The sequence below is a fragment of the Mustela lutreola genome, chromosome 6 (assembly GCF_030435805.1).
Source record: "Mustela lutreola isolate mMusLut2 chromosome 6, mMusLut2.pri, whole genome shotgun sequence".
NCBI lineage: Eukaryota > Metazoa > Chordata > Mammalia > Carnivora > Mustelidae > Mustela > Mustela lutreola.
In genome coordinates this window covers 86,681,577-86,698,553 of record NC_081295.1, presented here as the reverse complement: position 1 = coordinate 86,698,553, position 16,977 = coordinate 86,681,577, and the positions used below count along the sequence as shown (strand labels likewise).

Here is a 16,977-nt window from a genome sequence, read left to right as displayed (position 1 = left end):
GCCTAGCCCCTCCCTTGTTTCCCACCAGACTTCAGTCAGGCCACGGAGGGTTAGAACTGTGGGCTCTCCGTCTCCCTCTGGCTTCCATCCCTTGCCCTTCTGTCTTCCCTCAGACCCAGGCTTGAGTTGTACAGAAAATTCGGCTGAGTTTCCTGGTCTCTGGATTGGGGTCCTCCTCGGGTTGTCCTGGAACTCCTGGCTTAAACCCTGAACCCTGCTTGTGAGCTTTCTGCTGGGGTCCATACCCCGCCATCTGCAGGGTGGGGTGAATGATGTGGCGGGTAGAGCCAGTTCTCAACAGGTTGAAGCAGTTTTGGCAACTATTAAAGTTCCTGGAATAGATCAGTCTTCTTCTAGGGCTACCAATGTACTCCCCAGGTGGCCTGTGTCACCTGCTGCCCACAGTTGCTGGGAGCCCCGTGGGGACTGATCACTTGATTTTGAGTCCCCCTGAAATGTACACACCATCTCTGGTGATCTGTCCTGGCCTAGACCTTGAAGTTGCCAGGCCCAGGGCAGAGAGATGGACCCAGAGAAGAGAGGGAAAGGGGACCTTTTAGGGGAGCAGGATAGAGTCCCAAGCATGGGGAGAAGGAAGCCAGCAGATGCGATGTGTATTCTTTCAGACAACAGATCCAGGAGGTGCTGAGCTGGGACGAGGAGTGGATGCGGGTCCCTCCCAGGTCTGTCCCGCAGTAGGAAACTCCTCTGTGGAGGACTGGGTAGGGCATAGGCGTCCTGTGTTTCTGAATCACATATGCCTGCCTTGAAGCAGAATAGTATTAACACAGTGTGGGCTCTGGCCTAGTACCAGCAACATCACCTGGAAACTTTTTAGACATGTAGATTATCTGGCCCCTTTCCAGACCTGCTGAATCAAACTCTGGAGGTGGGGCCCCACAGTCTCTACTTAACAAGCTCACCAGGTGATGCTGGTACATGCTAGTAAGTTCCAGAAGTACTGGGTCAGTGAGGGAATGGACTTGAGAGACAGAGTGCCTGAGTTTGCATTCTTACCCGCTGTGTGGCCCTGGGCAAATCGCTTAACCTCTCTGATCCTCTGTAAAATGTTTCATCACTTATAAATTGGAGACAGTAACTGCCACCTTGTTATTGTGATGATTCAGTAAGAATGTTCATATGGAGTTGCACCCGCTGCTGTCACTGGGAAGAAATCATCACTTTGTGTCTCTCCTTCTAGGTAGTATCTGATGCTGCAGGACAGGGTGTGGCCATTACGGGGAATCAGACCTTCAACAACTGGAACTGGCCCAACGCAATGATTTTTGCAGCCACGGTCATCACTACCATTGGTAAGTCTTTTGGGACCTTCCGGATACCCACGTCCATGCCCCCCATCCACGGAACTTTTTTATAAGAGTCCAGCTCTGGCCCCGTGCCCTTCAGTTGCATTGCGCTCTTTGAGCATTTTTCCTGGGGATTTAGTAAGTCCTTGGTGACTGGCCATGCTTGGGAGATTTCTCTAGGAGTCTTCACCTGGGCTCTTGGAGCAGAAACAACAAAGCCTGATAGCCCGAGCCATGCAGGAGGTTGAACAGGTTGTGCTCTGCACCACACCAGCCCATGCTTGCTCACCAGGCTGGGTGTATCTTCTGATATCTATGGCTGCATGACCAACTACCCCAGAACTCAGTGGCTTAAAATACAACTTACTGTTTTTTACTATTTTGCTACTTTTGCTATTCTGAGGGTTGACTGGGTTCAGCCGGTTGGTTCTTGCTAGAGGTCAGTAATGGCGGTGGCGGTCTTGTGTCTGAGGCTGGAGTCAGCCAAAAGCACTACTGGCTAGACATCTAGGACTGCTTCTGCCATCACACGTTGGATAGTGGACCGTGGCTGTCAGCTGAGAGCACGGCTAGAGGTGAAAACACCGTGACTCGGGTAGCTCGCAGCGCGGCAACTAGATTCCAAGGGGGAGAATCCCCGAAGTGAGCACTTGCAGCCAGCCAGGGGAGAAGCAACAGGGCTTCTCAGGCTTAGCCTATCTGGTAGTACTTGTGCTGCATCCGCTGGCTAAGCAGGCCCCCGAAGCCCCAGCTTCCAAGGTTGGGGATTAGACATCAGCCGGATGTGAGCAGCAGCATGCACAGGAGGGGAAGGGATTAAGAATGGTCGTCTTTAGGGGCGCCTGGGTGGCTCAGTGGGTTAAAGCCTCTGCCTTCGGCTCAGGTCATGATCCCAGAGTTCTGGGATCAAGCTCTGCATTGGGCTCTCTGCTCAGCAGGGAACCTGCTTCCTCCTCTCTCTCTGCCTGCTTCTCTGCCTAATTGTGATCTTTGTCTGTCAAATAAATAAATAAAATCTTAAAAAAAAATAAAGAAAGAAAGAACGGCCGTCTTTAGAGACCACCTCCCGTGGTGCCTGTGGGGTGTCTCCCCAGAGAAGGCTGTTTGTAATTTGCACTGTGGTGCTGTATGGACTAGTGGAGGGCTTGCTAATGATGAAGGCTTTGTCCAGCAGGGAGCTCCCAGTCTGATGGAAGAGACATGACCATTGTGTAATAAAGTAAAATTTCATTTCTGGAGGACTGATATTAGATCAGTATCAAGTGATCTTAGAGGACAGGGCTGTGTGGATGTGGGTGTAGGTTTGGCCATGTAGCGGAGCCCAGGGCCATGCTGAGTCTGACTCTGTCACCCCTGCTGCAGCTCTCCATGCCTCACTCTTTTTCTTCCTCAGGCTATGGCAATGTGGCCCCCAAGACCCCTGCCGGGCGCCTCTTCTGTGTCTTCTATGGTCTCTTTGGAGTGCCACTCTGCCTGACGTGGATCAGTGCCCTGGGAAAGTTCTTCGGGGGACGTGCCAAGAGGTTGGGCCAGTTCCTCACCAAGAGAGGCGTGAGCCTGGTATGTCCCCAAACCTTGGATGCTGCGCAGCACTGGGGAGACCCTGGCAGGGGATGGGAGGAGGGGAAAGATCTAAGAATGGACAGAGGTGCTAGAGCAGGAGACGAGAGGGCAGTTTCGGGGACCCCCGGCCCCTGGTTGAGGCTGGGAACAGTGCTCCTCACCCTTTCCTGGGCACCAAGCCTTCTCCCAGGCGTGGCACCAGTTGGCCTCCCGCCTGGCTGCTTCACCGGCCTTCTGAATGCCCTTGCTGATTTTCCTGTCTCTGCCATGGGTCTGACTCAGTCTCCCTGCCATCCCCCCCACCCCATCAGCGACAGGCGCAGATCACGTGCACAGCCATCTTCATTGTATGGGGCGTCCTGGTCCACCTGGTGATCCCGCCCTTCGTGTTCATGGTGACAGAGGAGTGGGACTACATCGAGGGCCTCTACTACTCCTTCATTACCATCTCCACCATCGGCTTCGGTGACTTTGTGGCTGGTGAGTCCTGCCCTGCCCCCCAGACCTCTGCTTCTCCATGTGCAATTCAGGGGACCATTTTTGGGGCCCCAGCAGGTGCTCAGCGTCCTGGGCAGCAACCCCTCCCCCAAAAGGGGTCCTCTTCTGTTTCCCTTTCTTGGGCCGTAGCTTTTCCTGCTTCCTCTCCCTGTTTCCCCTGCTCTCAGGCCTAGGTTCACTCGGGGCAGGAGGTAGATTCTTCCCCCTCTGCAGAGTTGGAGCCTGTTACCCACAAAGCCCTGGAGCCAAGCCGGGGGGGGGGGGGTCCCCTTCCTGTCCCAGAGCTGCCTGCCTTGTTTCCCATCACAGGAGCAGAGGGAGCTGTTATAGAGGCTTGGCCGAGAGGCCTGAAACTTTGCTCTTGCCACAGGCAGTTTAGAAACAAGAGAGGCCTTCTCCTAAGCTGCCCCACCCTCTGGGGCCAGGACAGTCCCTCCCACTCCTCCCCTGTTTAATCCAGGCAGGTGATAAAATTCTTTGACCACAGCCTCTAAGACCTGTGTCTCTGGCCAGCAGTGCATCTTGGCCCTTCATCTTCTCAACCAGCCCCTGTTTGGCTGCACTGGCCGGCCCCATGTTTGTTTCCTCAGTACCTGCTGGCCCTGCTCAGCCAACCCCAGCCTTTGCTCCAGGGGCCTCTGGTCTCCGCCCTCCCCCTTCCTAAGGGGCAGGAGCAGCTCATTACCCCTCTGCCTTATTGTAAGGGGAGACTCCAAACGCTGGGAGAGATGGTTGGGTGGTGGTGGTGAGGGGGGACAGGAAAGAGACCCAGACACTCTCCCTGATGTCGGCAGCTCAGGGCCTGCTGTCTTGAGAGATAAATTCAGGTGTAAGCACAGCGCCCCCCCCCCCCATTGTCTAAGGGACCCCGAGTGGGCAGGGAGAAGCCTTTGTCCTAGGGAAGTGTATTTACCCATACTTTCTCAGCTCCAGCAAAACCTTAGGCCCTTTCCTCAGTTTCCTCATCTTTAAGATTGGTTTAAAAAGAACAGCACCTACCTAACAGGGTGGTCAAAGATCAAATGAGTGCTGAGGATAAGACCCAGCTGTGTCAGCGTGCGCCCTCCTTGTCATCTCAGCCCACTTGTGACCAAGAGCCCCCAGCGTCCCTCAGAGACACCGCTTGCCTCCAGGGGCAAGCACAGCCACTGTCCTCCGTGACCTGTAATTTGATGAGGGTTGTATAGTTCCTGCCCTGCGGGAGCCCTACTCTGCAGGAAGCCCCCTTGCCCTTTCCCCTTTTCCAGACTGTTCCCAGTTGGAAGGTGATGGGGGCAGGATAGATACTAATGCAGGTCAGTGGGTCCAGAAACGTGAAGTTAAGCTGGAAACCTTGTAATGCCGGAATGTAGGAGATCAGTCAGAGCTGCACAGGCTGACCCCAGAGGACCGACTCTCTGGAGCAGGTGTCAGGAGCCTGGGCTCAGAGGAGGAGGGTGTGGGGTGGCAGAGCCCTCTCGACCATGGGAAGGGCCAGTCTGAAGAAGGCAGAAACAGGAAGTCCGGGAGCAGCCAGACCCCACTGAAGGAGAATCACATCTTTCTAGAGCAGTTTGTGCTGAAACCGGTGGGCACAGCCCTCTTGGCCTACCCACCAGCCCCACTCATGTTAAACCAGTGAGTCCATCCCTTGCTGTGAATATGCCGGCCACACGCTCACTTAGTTTCCATCCTGGTTTTTTTTTTTTTTTTTTTAAAGATTTTATTTATTTATTTGACAGAGAGAGTTCACAGTAGACAGATAGGCAGGCAGAGAGAGAGAGAGGGAAGCAGGCTCCCCGCTAAGCAGAGATCCCGATGCGGGACTCGATCCCAGGATACTGAGATCATGACCTGAGCCGAAGGCAGCGGCTTAACCCACTGAGCCACCCAGGCGCCCTCCATCCTGGTTTTAACTGAATTATAACATATACGTCCCCAAAGGTGCACAAAACACCTAGATGTGATACAGTGGATAATCGAAAGGCAAACATTCATGAACTATTTTCTGACACATATGGTGGCTACATTAACCGATTTCCTATCACCTGGGACCTGGAGCCTACCTTATCCTGCAGAACCACTCTCTTGACTTCTGACAGTTGAGGACTCGGAGGCTCAGGCAGGTTGGAGACTAAGATAGGGACATGAATCATCAGGATGGTAGAACAGTCTGGTTTCTGACACTGCCTGCTTTCAGAGAACCCAGCAGTGGCCTTGACGTGTATTCAGGTCCCTGCTGACCCACTTTTGACCCTCGGGGGTTCCTGTCCCATCTGCAGGTGTGAACCCCAGCGCCAACTACCATGCCCTGTACCGCTACTTTGTGGAGCTCTGGATCTACCTGGGACTGGCCTGGCTGTCCCTTTTTGTCAACTGGAAGGTGAGCATGTTCGTGGAGGTCCACAAGGCCATCAAGAAGCGGCGGCGGCGGCGGAAGGAGTCTTTTGAGAGCTCCCCACACTCCAGAAAGGCTCTGCAAGTGACTGGGAGTACGGCATCCAAGGACATCAATATCTTCGGTTTTCTGTCCAAGAAGGAGGAGACCTACAATGACCTCATCAAGCAGATCGGGAAGAAGGCAATGAAGACGAGCGGGGCTGGGGAGAGGGTCCCAGCGCCAGGGCTGGGGCCCCAGGGGGGTGGGCTTCCATCCCTCCCCACTTCCCTGTCCCCCCTGGTGGTTTACTCCAAGAACCGGGTGCCCAGCTTGGAAGAGGTATCTCAGACACTAAGGAGTAAAGGCCATGTGTCGCGGCCCCCCAGCGAGGAGGCCGGGGCAGGGCCCCCCAAGGAGGGCTCCCCGACCTCCGAGGTCTTCATTAACCAGCTGGACCGAATCAGCGAGGAGGGTGAGCCGTGGGACGCCCAGGACTACCACCCGCTCATCTTCCAGAACGTCAGCATCACCTTTGCAAACGAGGAGGCCGGCCTCTCGGACGAGGAGACATCCAAGTCCTCCATAGAGGACAACCTGGCTGGGGAGGAGAGGCCCCAGGAGGGGACCGAAGCCGAGGCGCCCCTGAACCTGGGCGAGTTCCCGTCATCCGACGAGTCCACTTTCACCAGCACGGAGTCGGAGCTCTCTCTGCCTTACGAACAGCTTATGAACGAGTACATTCAGTCAGACTGCCCCAGGGGCACGTGAGGCAGGCCCGGCTCCCCACCCCAACTCCGATGGCTTCTCTTCCCCTCATCCTGGAGCGTCCTACTACGGCTGGGACCTCTGGCCCCTGGTGGGGGGCAGCCCTGGAACTGGGAGTGGGGGGCCAGGGCCCTTCCTCACCTTCCATCCCCTCCGGTGAGATGCTGCGGGTCAGACTTAGCGTGCACCCAGGGCAGGGCCCCTGCTCTCTGGCTGAATGGGCACGCTGGCATTGGGAGGCTGGTGTATTTGGTGGTTCAGAGACATGTGTGGCCTGGCAGGTGACCCTTCAGGAAGCCTGCACCTGCATGGGTCTTCGGGTGTTTGGTTGAGCATGTCACACGGTTTTCTTAGGCTCGGAGCCCCGGCCATTTGAGTTCACCAGTATTAATGAGCTCCTGTGTGCCCAGCACGTAGCTAGTATTTCAGAAGTGGGGGGAGGGCATTAGGAGCCCTGGGTCCTGCCTTTGCAGAAGGTACAGCAGTGGTGTGGGGAGCATTCCAGCTCCTCAGCAAATAGCAGCACGCTGCATGGGATGCCCGTATAAGCATCCCCCAACCCCACCCCATGTGCCCACCAGGCCCTACTGCAAGCTCAGTAGGGAAGAGGCGCCCAGGGGAAGGGAGGGGAAGACCCCGGGCAGATGCTGAAACACTCCGAATGCACAGGACCCCCCAGCAAGCTCTGAGTTGGCCCCAGGGTCTGAGTCCTGGTTTTGCCCAGACCAAGCCACCCGGAGCCCAGTTCCCTGACTCACTCTTCCACCGAGAGGTGACAGGCCTTCCCTCCCCCTGGGAATGCTGTGGGAAGAGAGGGTAGCGGTGGCTGGGGGGCTACAGGGCTGGGTTCGGCTCCGGCTCCTTCCATCCCCAGCCTTCCCTGTGCTCAGAACAAGGACCTCATGGCTCCCTGGCCCTCCTGGCCCCCATGGTGGGGGAGGCCGAGTCCCTCTTGGCTTACACATGGGAGGGACCAAAGATGTGAATCAGCTCCCCACCTGCAGCCACGGTTTGTCGTTTGTGTGTTTAAGAAAAGACTGGGGACACGGGGAGCAAAAGATAATGTGAAGTGCACACAGACTGCTTCTGGTGTGGGGCAGCAGAGGTCCTCTGCCAGGTACACCCTGGGGCCAGCCCTCTCTGCCCTGTAGGGTTTGGTTTGGTTTGGTTTGGTTTTGAATAAACTGCTGTTTTGATCTTCCATTGTTGGCAGGGGGCAGGGGAGGAAGAGCAGGCTCCCAAGGATTGGGACGCCAACTGTTTGCCCTCCTACCCACAGCTTAGCTGGGTCTTTTTTGGTGGACTCAGCTAGCACCACGCTGTCGAGAGCTCCCCCCCACACACACACACAGAGTGGCGGTGGTAGGGGCGAGGCATCCCTCACGGGTGACTGACGCTGGCCAGGAGGCAAGGGATCACCCTTGACCCAAACTCTCCGCCTCTCAGCCCCCTCCCACATACTGTGGGGCCAGACCCCCTCCCCCGCCACCAACATGTGAAGACGGTGATGGGTGTGTGTGACCCCCACCTGCGTTCATCCTGTGACCCAGGGCTGTGCTGGCCGGGCAGCTGGGTGAGAAGGAGCGGCCTTCTGTTTCTCTGAATGTTCTGAGTTCATCCCAGTTTCCTTGCCCGACCTAGCTGGGTGTCGCTGGCCATCCTGGACTCACACACTGTATGTACATACTAGCAATGATGTTAAATGTAATTTATTTTAACATTTTTACAATAAAGCCTTGAAGATGGACAGGGCAGCCTGGCGTTTGTGTGCTCTGTGGGGGCAGTCTGGGAGGATTGGGGGTGGGAAGAACGGATGACAGTGTGCGGGTCATGGTGAGGATTGGGGTGGTCCAGAAGGGAAAGGGGAGAAAAAGAGTTGAGGAGGTGTGGGAAGGAGCCAGCTAGTTAAGAGGAGGTGGTCAGGGAGGGCTTCTTGGAGGAGGTGGCAGTTAACAGGTCTGAAGGTGGATGGGGAAGACCCTTGCAGAAAGGATCCTAGAACTGGGAAGGAGTGAGGAGCCGGGGAGAGCTCTGGGGCAGTGATGGGGATCGTGTAAACTGTCTGCAGTTTGCTTCTTGCTCGTGCTCCACAAACGAACTCTGATCTTGCAAAAGATCTTACCATGCAGTGGGTGTACGTGCCCATTTTACAGGCCAGGGGAAATGTGGAGAGGTGATTGGGGCAAGATCTCAGTAGGCCTGAATTCAAACCCACACAGCCATGCTCCTGCACCTGTTGCAGCCACGGGCATGGGAGGAGGGAGCGAGCCTGTGCTTGTGGCCACTGATGTCCCCTGGAAGGGCTCCTGCCTTGGAATCTGGGCCAGAGAATAACAGGACCAGGCTTGAGTTGGGGAGATGGGCCCTGGGGATCAGAAAGAATGTGAAAGGAGGACTGACCAGGCTGAGCCTGTCCGTGTCCATTTAAAGGGTTTGAGACTGGTCTCTTCTATGGTTCCAGAGTCGCCTAAACAGCACCAGACAGGACGTTAGTTAAAAGTTGGAGTCTATTGGGGAAAAATATAAAGTTCTGTGGTTTCAGGAGTGAGTCACAATTTTCATGAAGGCATGGATGTGTTTACAAAGGGTCCTATGTGTTGAACAATACCAACCCATTCTAGAGCTACTTGGTATCATCCCTACCTCGACCAGAACGACTCTCCACCTCCCTCCCTCACCTTCCTGACCCCACCCCCACACCCTCCCCCAACAACAGGTCCAAGATTCTCTGGTTTTGCTTTAGCACCTTTCAACCTCAAGGTAACTAAGCGCTACCCTTATTTAGCGCTTGACCACTTCACCAAGCCCTTTTGACAAATACGGAGCGTCCCCACACCGCAGGTCACTGGGCCCCATTGTCAGCTAAGGAGATGAAGGCTCAAGAAAGCCTGTCTCTACCAGGCACAGCATCCCACAGACAGAAAGCACCAATGCCAAATTGGGGTGGAGGTGTGGTCTGGGGCAACCCTGGCTAAGATGAGTCCAGAGATTTCCTAGTAAAAGGTGGGGCCCAGGAGGCCCCAAGTTGTTGAGGGATTGAAGCAGAGGGGGCATGCCACGTGGTGGGTGGGGGTGTGGTGAGACCTCAAGTCACGGTCACAGTCGGTCGTGAGCTGCCGGGCATGGAAGGTAGGCGAGGTGGTTGGGAGTCAGGGGAGAGGACCCCGACGGGAACCCTCTTGTTGACTCGGGATTCATAACCCACGTCAGTGACACCCTGTTACAGGATTTCCTCGCCTCTAAGTGCCCGCAGTCCTTGGTCACGCTGCTATGGAAGAATGAAGAGGTAGACCAGGAGGGCTAGGCATCGAAGCAAGGTGTGTGTGTGTGTGGGGGGGGGGGGATAGCAAAGTGATCGCACATCTCCGAGGAGGGAGGGGACCCAAGGGAGCTGTCGTGGAGTTATTATGTCTAGGGGTTTTGATGGGCTTGTTGGTGGGCTGTTTTTCTCTGATGAACCCTCCCTGTGCCTGTCCCCCAATCAGGTTTTGGTCATCTATCTATCATGTGGGAAAGGGTGGAGGGCTCCTTCCAGGGCCGGGTAAAATCCTTTGAAGAGTGGTCTCCTCCAACCTCGGGTATCATCCTGGAGGAGTCCCGTAGCTCTGCACTGGATGAGCTTGACCCACCTCTCCTGACTGCAGAGGTGGGTCAATGCTTTCTTGAGCCTGGGACAGAGTAGGGGAAGGAGGGGGAGGAATGAGGCTGGGCGGGGTCTCCAGGACTGGCGGCCCTTCTGTGGCGCCCCTGAGGTTTGAGCTCAGCCCCGAAATAACAGTTCGTCACCCCTGAAGCAACAGGTCCCCGACTTCCAAATTCATACACAACTAGTTCAGGAAGCCAGCGTGAGAACCTCCAGGATGTGTTTGTGTAATACAGTGAGAACTCCTAAATTCTCCTGCCCCTTCTTTCCAACCAAGCCCCCGCGGCCCCTCATGTGGAGCCTCGTACCAGCGGCATCAGGGCTTGCTTGGCACCTGAAAGGGGTTCTCGAGATGTTTGTTGAATGAGTGAGTGAGGACCCTTAGCTGGCCCTAACACAGACCCTCTCCCACTTGGCCATCACTGCCCCCAGCAGGGAGAATCAGAACTCAAACCTACCCCCCTTTTCGTCCTGCTTTGAATTTCTGGGCTCCCATTGCTCTTCCGGACACCCCCTCTCCAGCCTCCTCTAATGGCCATCCCCACCCCCATGTCCTTCTGGGCTCCAGCCACAGAAAAGCTTCTGCAATGAGCCAGGCCGCCCACGACTTTGCCCTATGCTGTTTCCGGGCTATGCCCTTCCTCTCTCCCTGTGGTATCCTAAAGCCTTGTGGGATTAATGCTGGAGGCCAGTTTCTCTGGGAGGAGTTCAGCAAGCAGCTGCTTCAGTGCGGTTCAAGGTGCTTGTCGCCTGGTGTCCCACATCTAGTCCCTGCCCGGGAGCCCCAAGAACGCGGAGAGTGGCTTGTTCACTTTCGGATACTTCCCGCAGGGCCCACAGAGAAGGAAGGGCTCAGTGTTTCAGGGTTTCCTGAGTAGAGGTGAATGAGCCAGAGTCCTGGACCCTCCCAGTGGTAACTCCGTCTCTCTTCCTGGGGCAAAAGCCAAATCAGGAGGCAGATCTTATCCCACAAGGGCGAGTCTCAGCAGAGCTGGGTACATGATCTTGAGGGACCTTGTCCCAGGCGGTGGTGGCCTGCTGAGTCACGTAACTGTGCCAAGTCACCTCCGTCTGGCAGCCAGGACGGGGACACAGCACACCTTATTTGTCCACACCCCTCCCCTCCCAGCTCCCCTCACCTCTCTGCCCTCACCGCTCATCACCCCCACAGCAGCCCCAGTCACTGTTCACAGATGATCAGGGGGACTGGACCTCCCACACCAGCAGTCCCCAAGTCCCTGCCTTCCCTAGGGAGTAATACCTCCACTCGCGGTGACCCCTCACCTCTGTGGCTGGCCACCCAGTTTACAAAGCTTGTTCCCGTCTGTTCTTGCGGGATCATTCAACAGCCCCTGGAGGCAGGTGCAAAATTTTACAGCCCAATTTAAACGGCTTTTTCAAGTGAGGAAAACTGAGTGTCTTGGTTTGTTTTTCCAGGAGAACAAGGCCTAAGAGCACAACCGGGAGGTGGTTGGAGGAAGTAGAAAGGGAGGGGGGGCAAAGATGGGGAAAGAGCAAAAGGAAATAAAGGGGGCATTGTGGAGAGGCTGAAGTGGTTCCACTGTGGGAAACTGGGGCTCAGTCCTGCTGGGATCTTCTGAAAAACCTGCCCAGTGCACCTCAGAACTGTGCCTCTGGAGGATAAGAGCCCTGCATTTACCCACCAAATGCCACCCTCCTTGTTGAGGATGCCCCCAGAGGCATTAGTCCCCACCTTCCTCCCATGCAGGCTGGATGTGGCAGTTGGCATGGTCCGAGGTTGGCCACAACAATGTCTCCCCGCCCACATACTTGTTGGCAAAGTGACCTCGCTACTCCCCCAGCAAGACGTGGAGTCTCTTCCCTCGGCATGGGACCCAACTGTTTGGATCAATAGAACACTGTAGAAATGACCTTCTGTGCTTTTTGAATCTACCTATTAAGGGGCCTGGCGGCCTCCACCTTTGAGCTCTTGGGGAAACCAGATGAAAGGTAAGGAACCCAAGTACCCTGAGCCCCGCGCTGCGGAGAGCCAAACTAGCCATGTGGGGAAGGCACGGGGACAGAGAATCTGCCCAGCCAAGGCACATCCTTGGACATCCCAGGCCATGTGGAAGAGAACCTAGCCAACCATGAGCAGATAAATGATAGGCGCTGTTTTGAGCCTCTGAGATTTGGGGTGGTTTGTGACACGGCAGGAGATAAGGAGAAGACAGGGCGGACTTGCTCTGAGCTGAGTGACTTTTCTGCCAGCTTTAGAGAGAGCTCTGAGGTGGAAAAGCAGAGTGGCACTGAGGCACACTGGGGAAGCTCTTGGGCAGCGTGTGTGGGGCTGTCCACTACAGCGGGGCTGACACCCAGAGCGGGAGGAGGGACTGGGACATCCGATGCAAATAGCATCTGCCTCCCTGAATCCAAAACTGAAGCAGCGTCCCAGCTGAGACCAAACACATGCACATTCCCTAAGTCCTTACTTAAGTAAGACCAAAATTTTTACTTGCAAGATATCAAAGCCCCTTCTATTGGGGGGGGGGGGGGTTCTCTAACTATGTTGATACCCTCTCTGCTAGGTTTAAACAGTCCTGGGAGACCTGGGGGCTACCGCCATCTGGGCAGTGTGACCCACATAGCCACATCTGCCATTGTGGGATCCTTACCACACACAGGCACTGACAGGGACATGTTGGTCCATGGTCTCCTTTAATCCCATCATTAGCTGCATTTGGAGGCTGAGGCTCAGAGTAGTTATGTAACTTGTTCCAAGTCACACAGCTAGACGCTTAGCCTCAGTTCTAAACGAAGTCCCAGCCTGGGCTACTAACTACCACACCAGGTTGCCAGAGCAGGCTCCCCTGCTCAAGGGAGAGGTTACCAGAGAAGGTGTGCTGGTCACAATTCCCAGCCAATCGTCCTCCTCAAGACCCAGGAAGTGACCCGGTCCGTAGATCCCAGCCCTTGTGGCAACTGCCCCCCCAAACCACCAGGGGGTTCCTGGGCTCCATCTCGGGAGATTCTGAATCAGGAAGTTTGGGGGTAAAACCTTGGAAATATCCAGGTTCTGGCAACACCTGGCCGGAGATGTTAGAGGGCAGGTCCCTCGGTGTGTCTGGGAGCCCCCGGCAATCCATCCCTGCCGGTGTTTTCATTCTGTGTTGAAATCCGTGTTTACCTCCAGGGATGTGAAACTTCCTTGTCATTCTTTGATTCCTTCACCTGCAGCTCAGCCGCTCTGTTTGGGGTGTTGACATCACACACCATTCAATTCAAATCATCTCTATTTGTTGTCCCTCTTAGGTTACCTGGAACAGCTGATGTTAGTGACGAAGGAGGAAGGAAAAATGAGGAACAGATAATGACCTGCCAGGCAGTCAGGGCCCCCTCTCTGTCTTTCTGTCCACTCAGATTACCACCAGGGGAAAGTTTCCAACTCAGTGCTCAGGAGCCTTGTTCGAACTGGCTCAGGGGACCCGGTGACTACAGTTTCAGACATCTCACAAGCTGGCTGTACTAGAAGTTAAATTATACAAACACACAAGTCATAGTAAGAACCAATGTGATAAATTGGCAGAGCTCCTCATTTCCTCATCACATGCCACCGTTACCCATGCTTCTGAGGATATTTGCATCTATTGGAGGTAAATGGAAGGACTGTTATATAATGGGAACTACGGTGCTTCTCTCCTCAACTTCACGTTTTGGGACATCATGTCGGTAGCTGAAAATCAGCCCTAGTGGGAGCAGTGACACCATGCAAATGGGCAGGCACTGCAAATTAGGGCTCTCCCCTCCTCAGAGAGCCAGATGTTCTACATGGCCAGATGTGCCACATGTCCAGCACATCTTTGCACTGAGCCCCTTCTGGACTGGCCATGTGAACTGCTGGGGGGAAGGGGGGCTGGGAGAAACAGTGAGGTTTTGCCCACCTTGGAAAGGAGCAAGCATGTCTGGGCTTCAAGGAGATCAGAGCTCATGAAGAGTCCCTTGCTTCCCCTGGGACCTTTCAGACAATCGCTTGTAGCTCCGAACCATGTGTTCCCCCTTAGCAACGCTGATTAGACTGGGAGAGAAAAACTGGAACCGAGATGCACCAGTGGGATGACCTAGCTAGGCATTCGAAGCAAGGATGTTGAGAGACTGAGACAGTGAGCAGTGGCGAGCAGAGCCGTGAGGTCATGGAGGCTTGGGAGTGGTGGCAGACCTCTGCGGTCATGTGTGAGTCAGAGAAAGAAGGTATGCAGACAGAAGCAGAAGGATAGAACAGATACATAGTAAGACAGGCAGAGACAAGGAACTGGACAGGCTGGGCTTCCCCGAGAGCTGAATCTTTCCGTGGAACCTCACCTCTTATAACCAGTGGGCCTTGATTAATATAATGGGACTTGAACAGCCCCTACAAAAGCCTATAAGCACTGAAGACCCCTATGCACCCGTCCCTTTGCCCCCAAACCCCACATTGTGCCTCTGAGACACTGAGGTCCCTGTCATTCAACGTAGTCAGGCGACGGGTCGGTGTCCAATCCTTGGAGATGCTGGCAGTTGAACTCATAGGTCCCGCTCAAACACATGATTCTGAGTTTCCAGAATAGGAAAGCATAGGGGTATTTTAAGATTGTTTTTTTCTTCCTTCTTGGCACCCAGTACCCCCCTGTTTAACACCTGGTCCCTGGCAAGGAAGCCTATACCCCTGGGGATGGGAGTGGGGCACGCAGTTAAACAAAGAGCACAAGAAAGTTTCTTCTGTCTCTGCTCCCCACATCAGCGCACACATCGCCATGGTGGGAGAATGGCAGGGGGTGGAAACAATGGGAGCCTATGAGTCATGGGGGTGGGCAGGGTAATGTTTCTCCAAAAGAGCTCCTCTGGCCATGTCCGGAGTTGCTGACGTAGGCAGCTGCCAGGCAGTGACACCTGGAATGACCTTCAGTTCTGGGCATTCACTTGCCCTGCCCTGGATAGCCCGAGTTTTCTTTTTATCTTTTCATTCAATTTTTATTTTTAGCAAAGTGATATATATAAAAATACTTCCAAAAAGTTAAAAAAAAAATACTACACAGACGGTAACGGAAAAACAGGCATTGCCTGCCTCACCCTTCCCCATCCCCAGTCCCCAGAGGTAACTTCTTCTAGGCTTTTTAACCATTTCTTATTTTTCTTCCACTTCTCCAAATAACGTGTAGCTATTTTTGTGCCCCATCTCCCTACTAGAAAAAATGGGGATTAACTCCATATGGCTTCCAACGCCCAAACTTCTTCCCCAGCCCTTCTATTATAGTTGGATTTTAATTTATATGTTCACATTATTATGACTATGTAAATTCTACCTCGTGTACTTGGCTACACTTTCTTGCATTCATTTTGTTTTCCATGTGTTTTGTTTGCTTAATTTTGTAAGTTTCTGTCACTGATTAATTTCCAAGCCCCCTGTACAGCTGTAAAACTCCTCCCAGGATTATCCATCAGACCCATTTGTTTATTTCTTGATAAATTTCTTTCTGAACCAAACATCTTTCTGCCCCTGGGTGCTCTCTAGGCCTGCTCCAGAGCTAACATCCTTGATTGTCCTTTCACTCCTCACTGGGGGATTCCCTTTGCCTCCTTCCTGCACTGGAGCCCCTGTTTTCTGTATCCATTGTCTTCCGTCTTTCTTTGTTTACTCCCTTGTCTGATGGAACACTTCCTTCAGCTTTCTGAGAAATGGTGTGAGGGAAGAACAATGTTTGAGATCTTGTATATCTAAAAAGATCTTTATCCTACCTTTAGCTTGATTGATAGCTGGGCTGGGTATCTAACCCTAGGTTGGAAATTGTTTCCTTCAGAATTTTGAGAGTTTTTCCTTCTTGTTTTCTAGCTTCCTGTGTGGTTGCAGAAAAGTTCCGTGAAATTCTAATTCCAGGGCCTTTGTATGTGATCCGTGTTGTTGTCTTTTCACCTTGGAAATATTTTATGGTCTCTTTAGCTACTGGAGCACTTGTCTGTATATTCTGGAGTTCACTTAGCCCTCAGGCTTCCCTTCAACCTAGAAGCTCATGCTGTTCAGCTCCTTTCTGTGCTTATTGTGTTCTACATATTTTCAGTTAGGACTCTGGGGTTGGTCTGATTTTCTAATCTTTACTTTGTGTCTTCTTATCCTACTTTCTTTTTTAAAAATATTTTATTTATTTATTTATTTGTCAGAGAGAAAGAGAGAGAGAGAGAGAGAGAGAGTACAAGCAGGAGGAGTGGCAGGCAGTGGAAAAAGCATACCCCCAGCTGAGCAAGGAGCCCAATGCAGGACTTGATCCCAGGACCCTGGGATCATGACCTGAGCCAAAGGCAGATGCTTAACCTACTAAGCCACCCAGGTGTCCCCTTATTCTACTTTCAAGAGGAATTTCCAAACTTTGTTGTCAATACTCTTAGTGATTAAAAAGAAAGCCCTCTACTTTACTATTTGTTTTCTCTTCATAACTTTTTATTAAGACAATCACAGATTGTAGAAAAGTTTAAAAAAAAAATAACTGAGTTAACATTTTTTTCCCGACATTTAGGCTAGTGCTATTTAATAGAAATATGTGATCCACATAGGTAACTTTAAACCTTCTAGTCGAGGGCACCTGGTTGGCTCAGTCAGTTAAGCGTCTGCCTTCAGCTCAGGTCATAAATCCAGGGTCCTCGGACTGAGTCCTGCATCAAGCTCCCTGCTTAGTGGGGAGTCTCCTTCTCCGTCTACCCCTCTCTCCTGCTCATGATCTCTCTCACACATGCTCTCTCTCTCTCTCTCAAATAAATAAAATCTTTAAAAAAAAGTCTAGCAGCCACACTAAAAAGGTAAAAAGAAACAGGTGAAATTAATATTTTATTTCAAACTATATTTTAATAAATAT

General features: G+C 53.2%; 1 protein-coding gene across 1 annotated transcript in view; it reads left to right on the top strand.

Moving 5' to 3' along the window:
• The window catches only part of KCNK5 (potassium two pore domain channel subfamily K member 5), a 37,963-nt gene extending 29,724 nt beyond the window's left edge, over positions 1–8,239 (top strand). The window contains exons 2-5 of the mRNA XM_059177849.1: positions 1,202–1,313; positions 2,701–2,867; positions 3,182–3,350; positions 5,630–8,239. Coding sequence (XP_059033832.1) covers positions 1,202–1,313; positions 2,701–2,867; positions 3,182–3,350; positions 5,630–6,495 — 1,314 coding nt within the window. The 3' untranslated portion in view covers positions 6,496–8,239. The remainder of the gene's footprint in view (positions 1–1,201; positions 1,314–2,700; positions 2,868–3,181; positions 3,351–5,629) is intronic.
• The last annotated feature ends 8,738 nt before the right edge of the window (positions 8,240–16,977 follow it).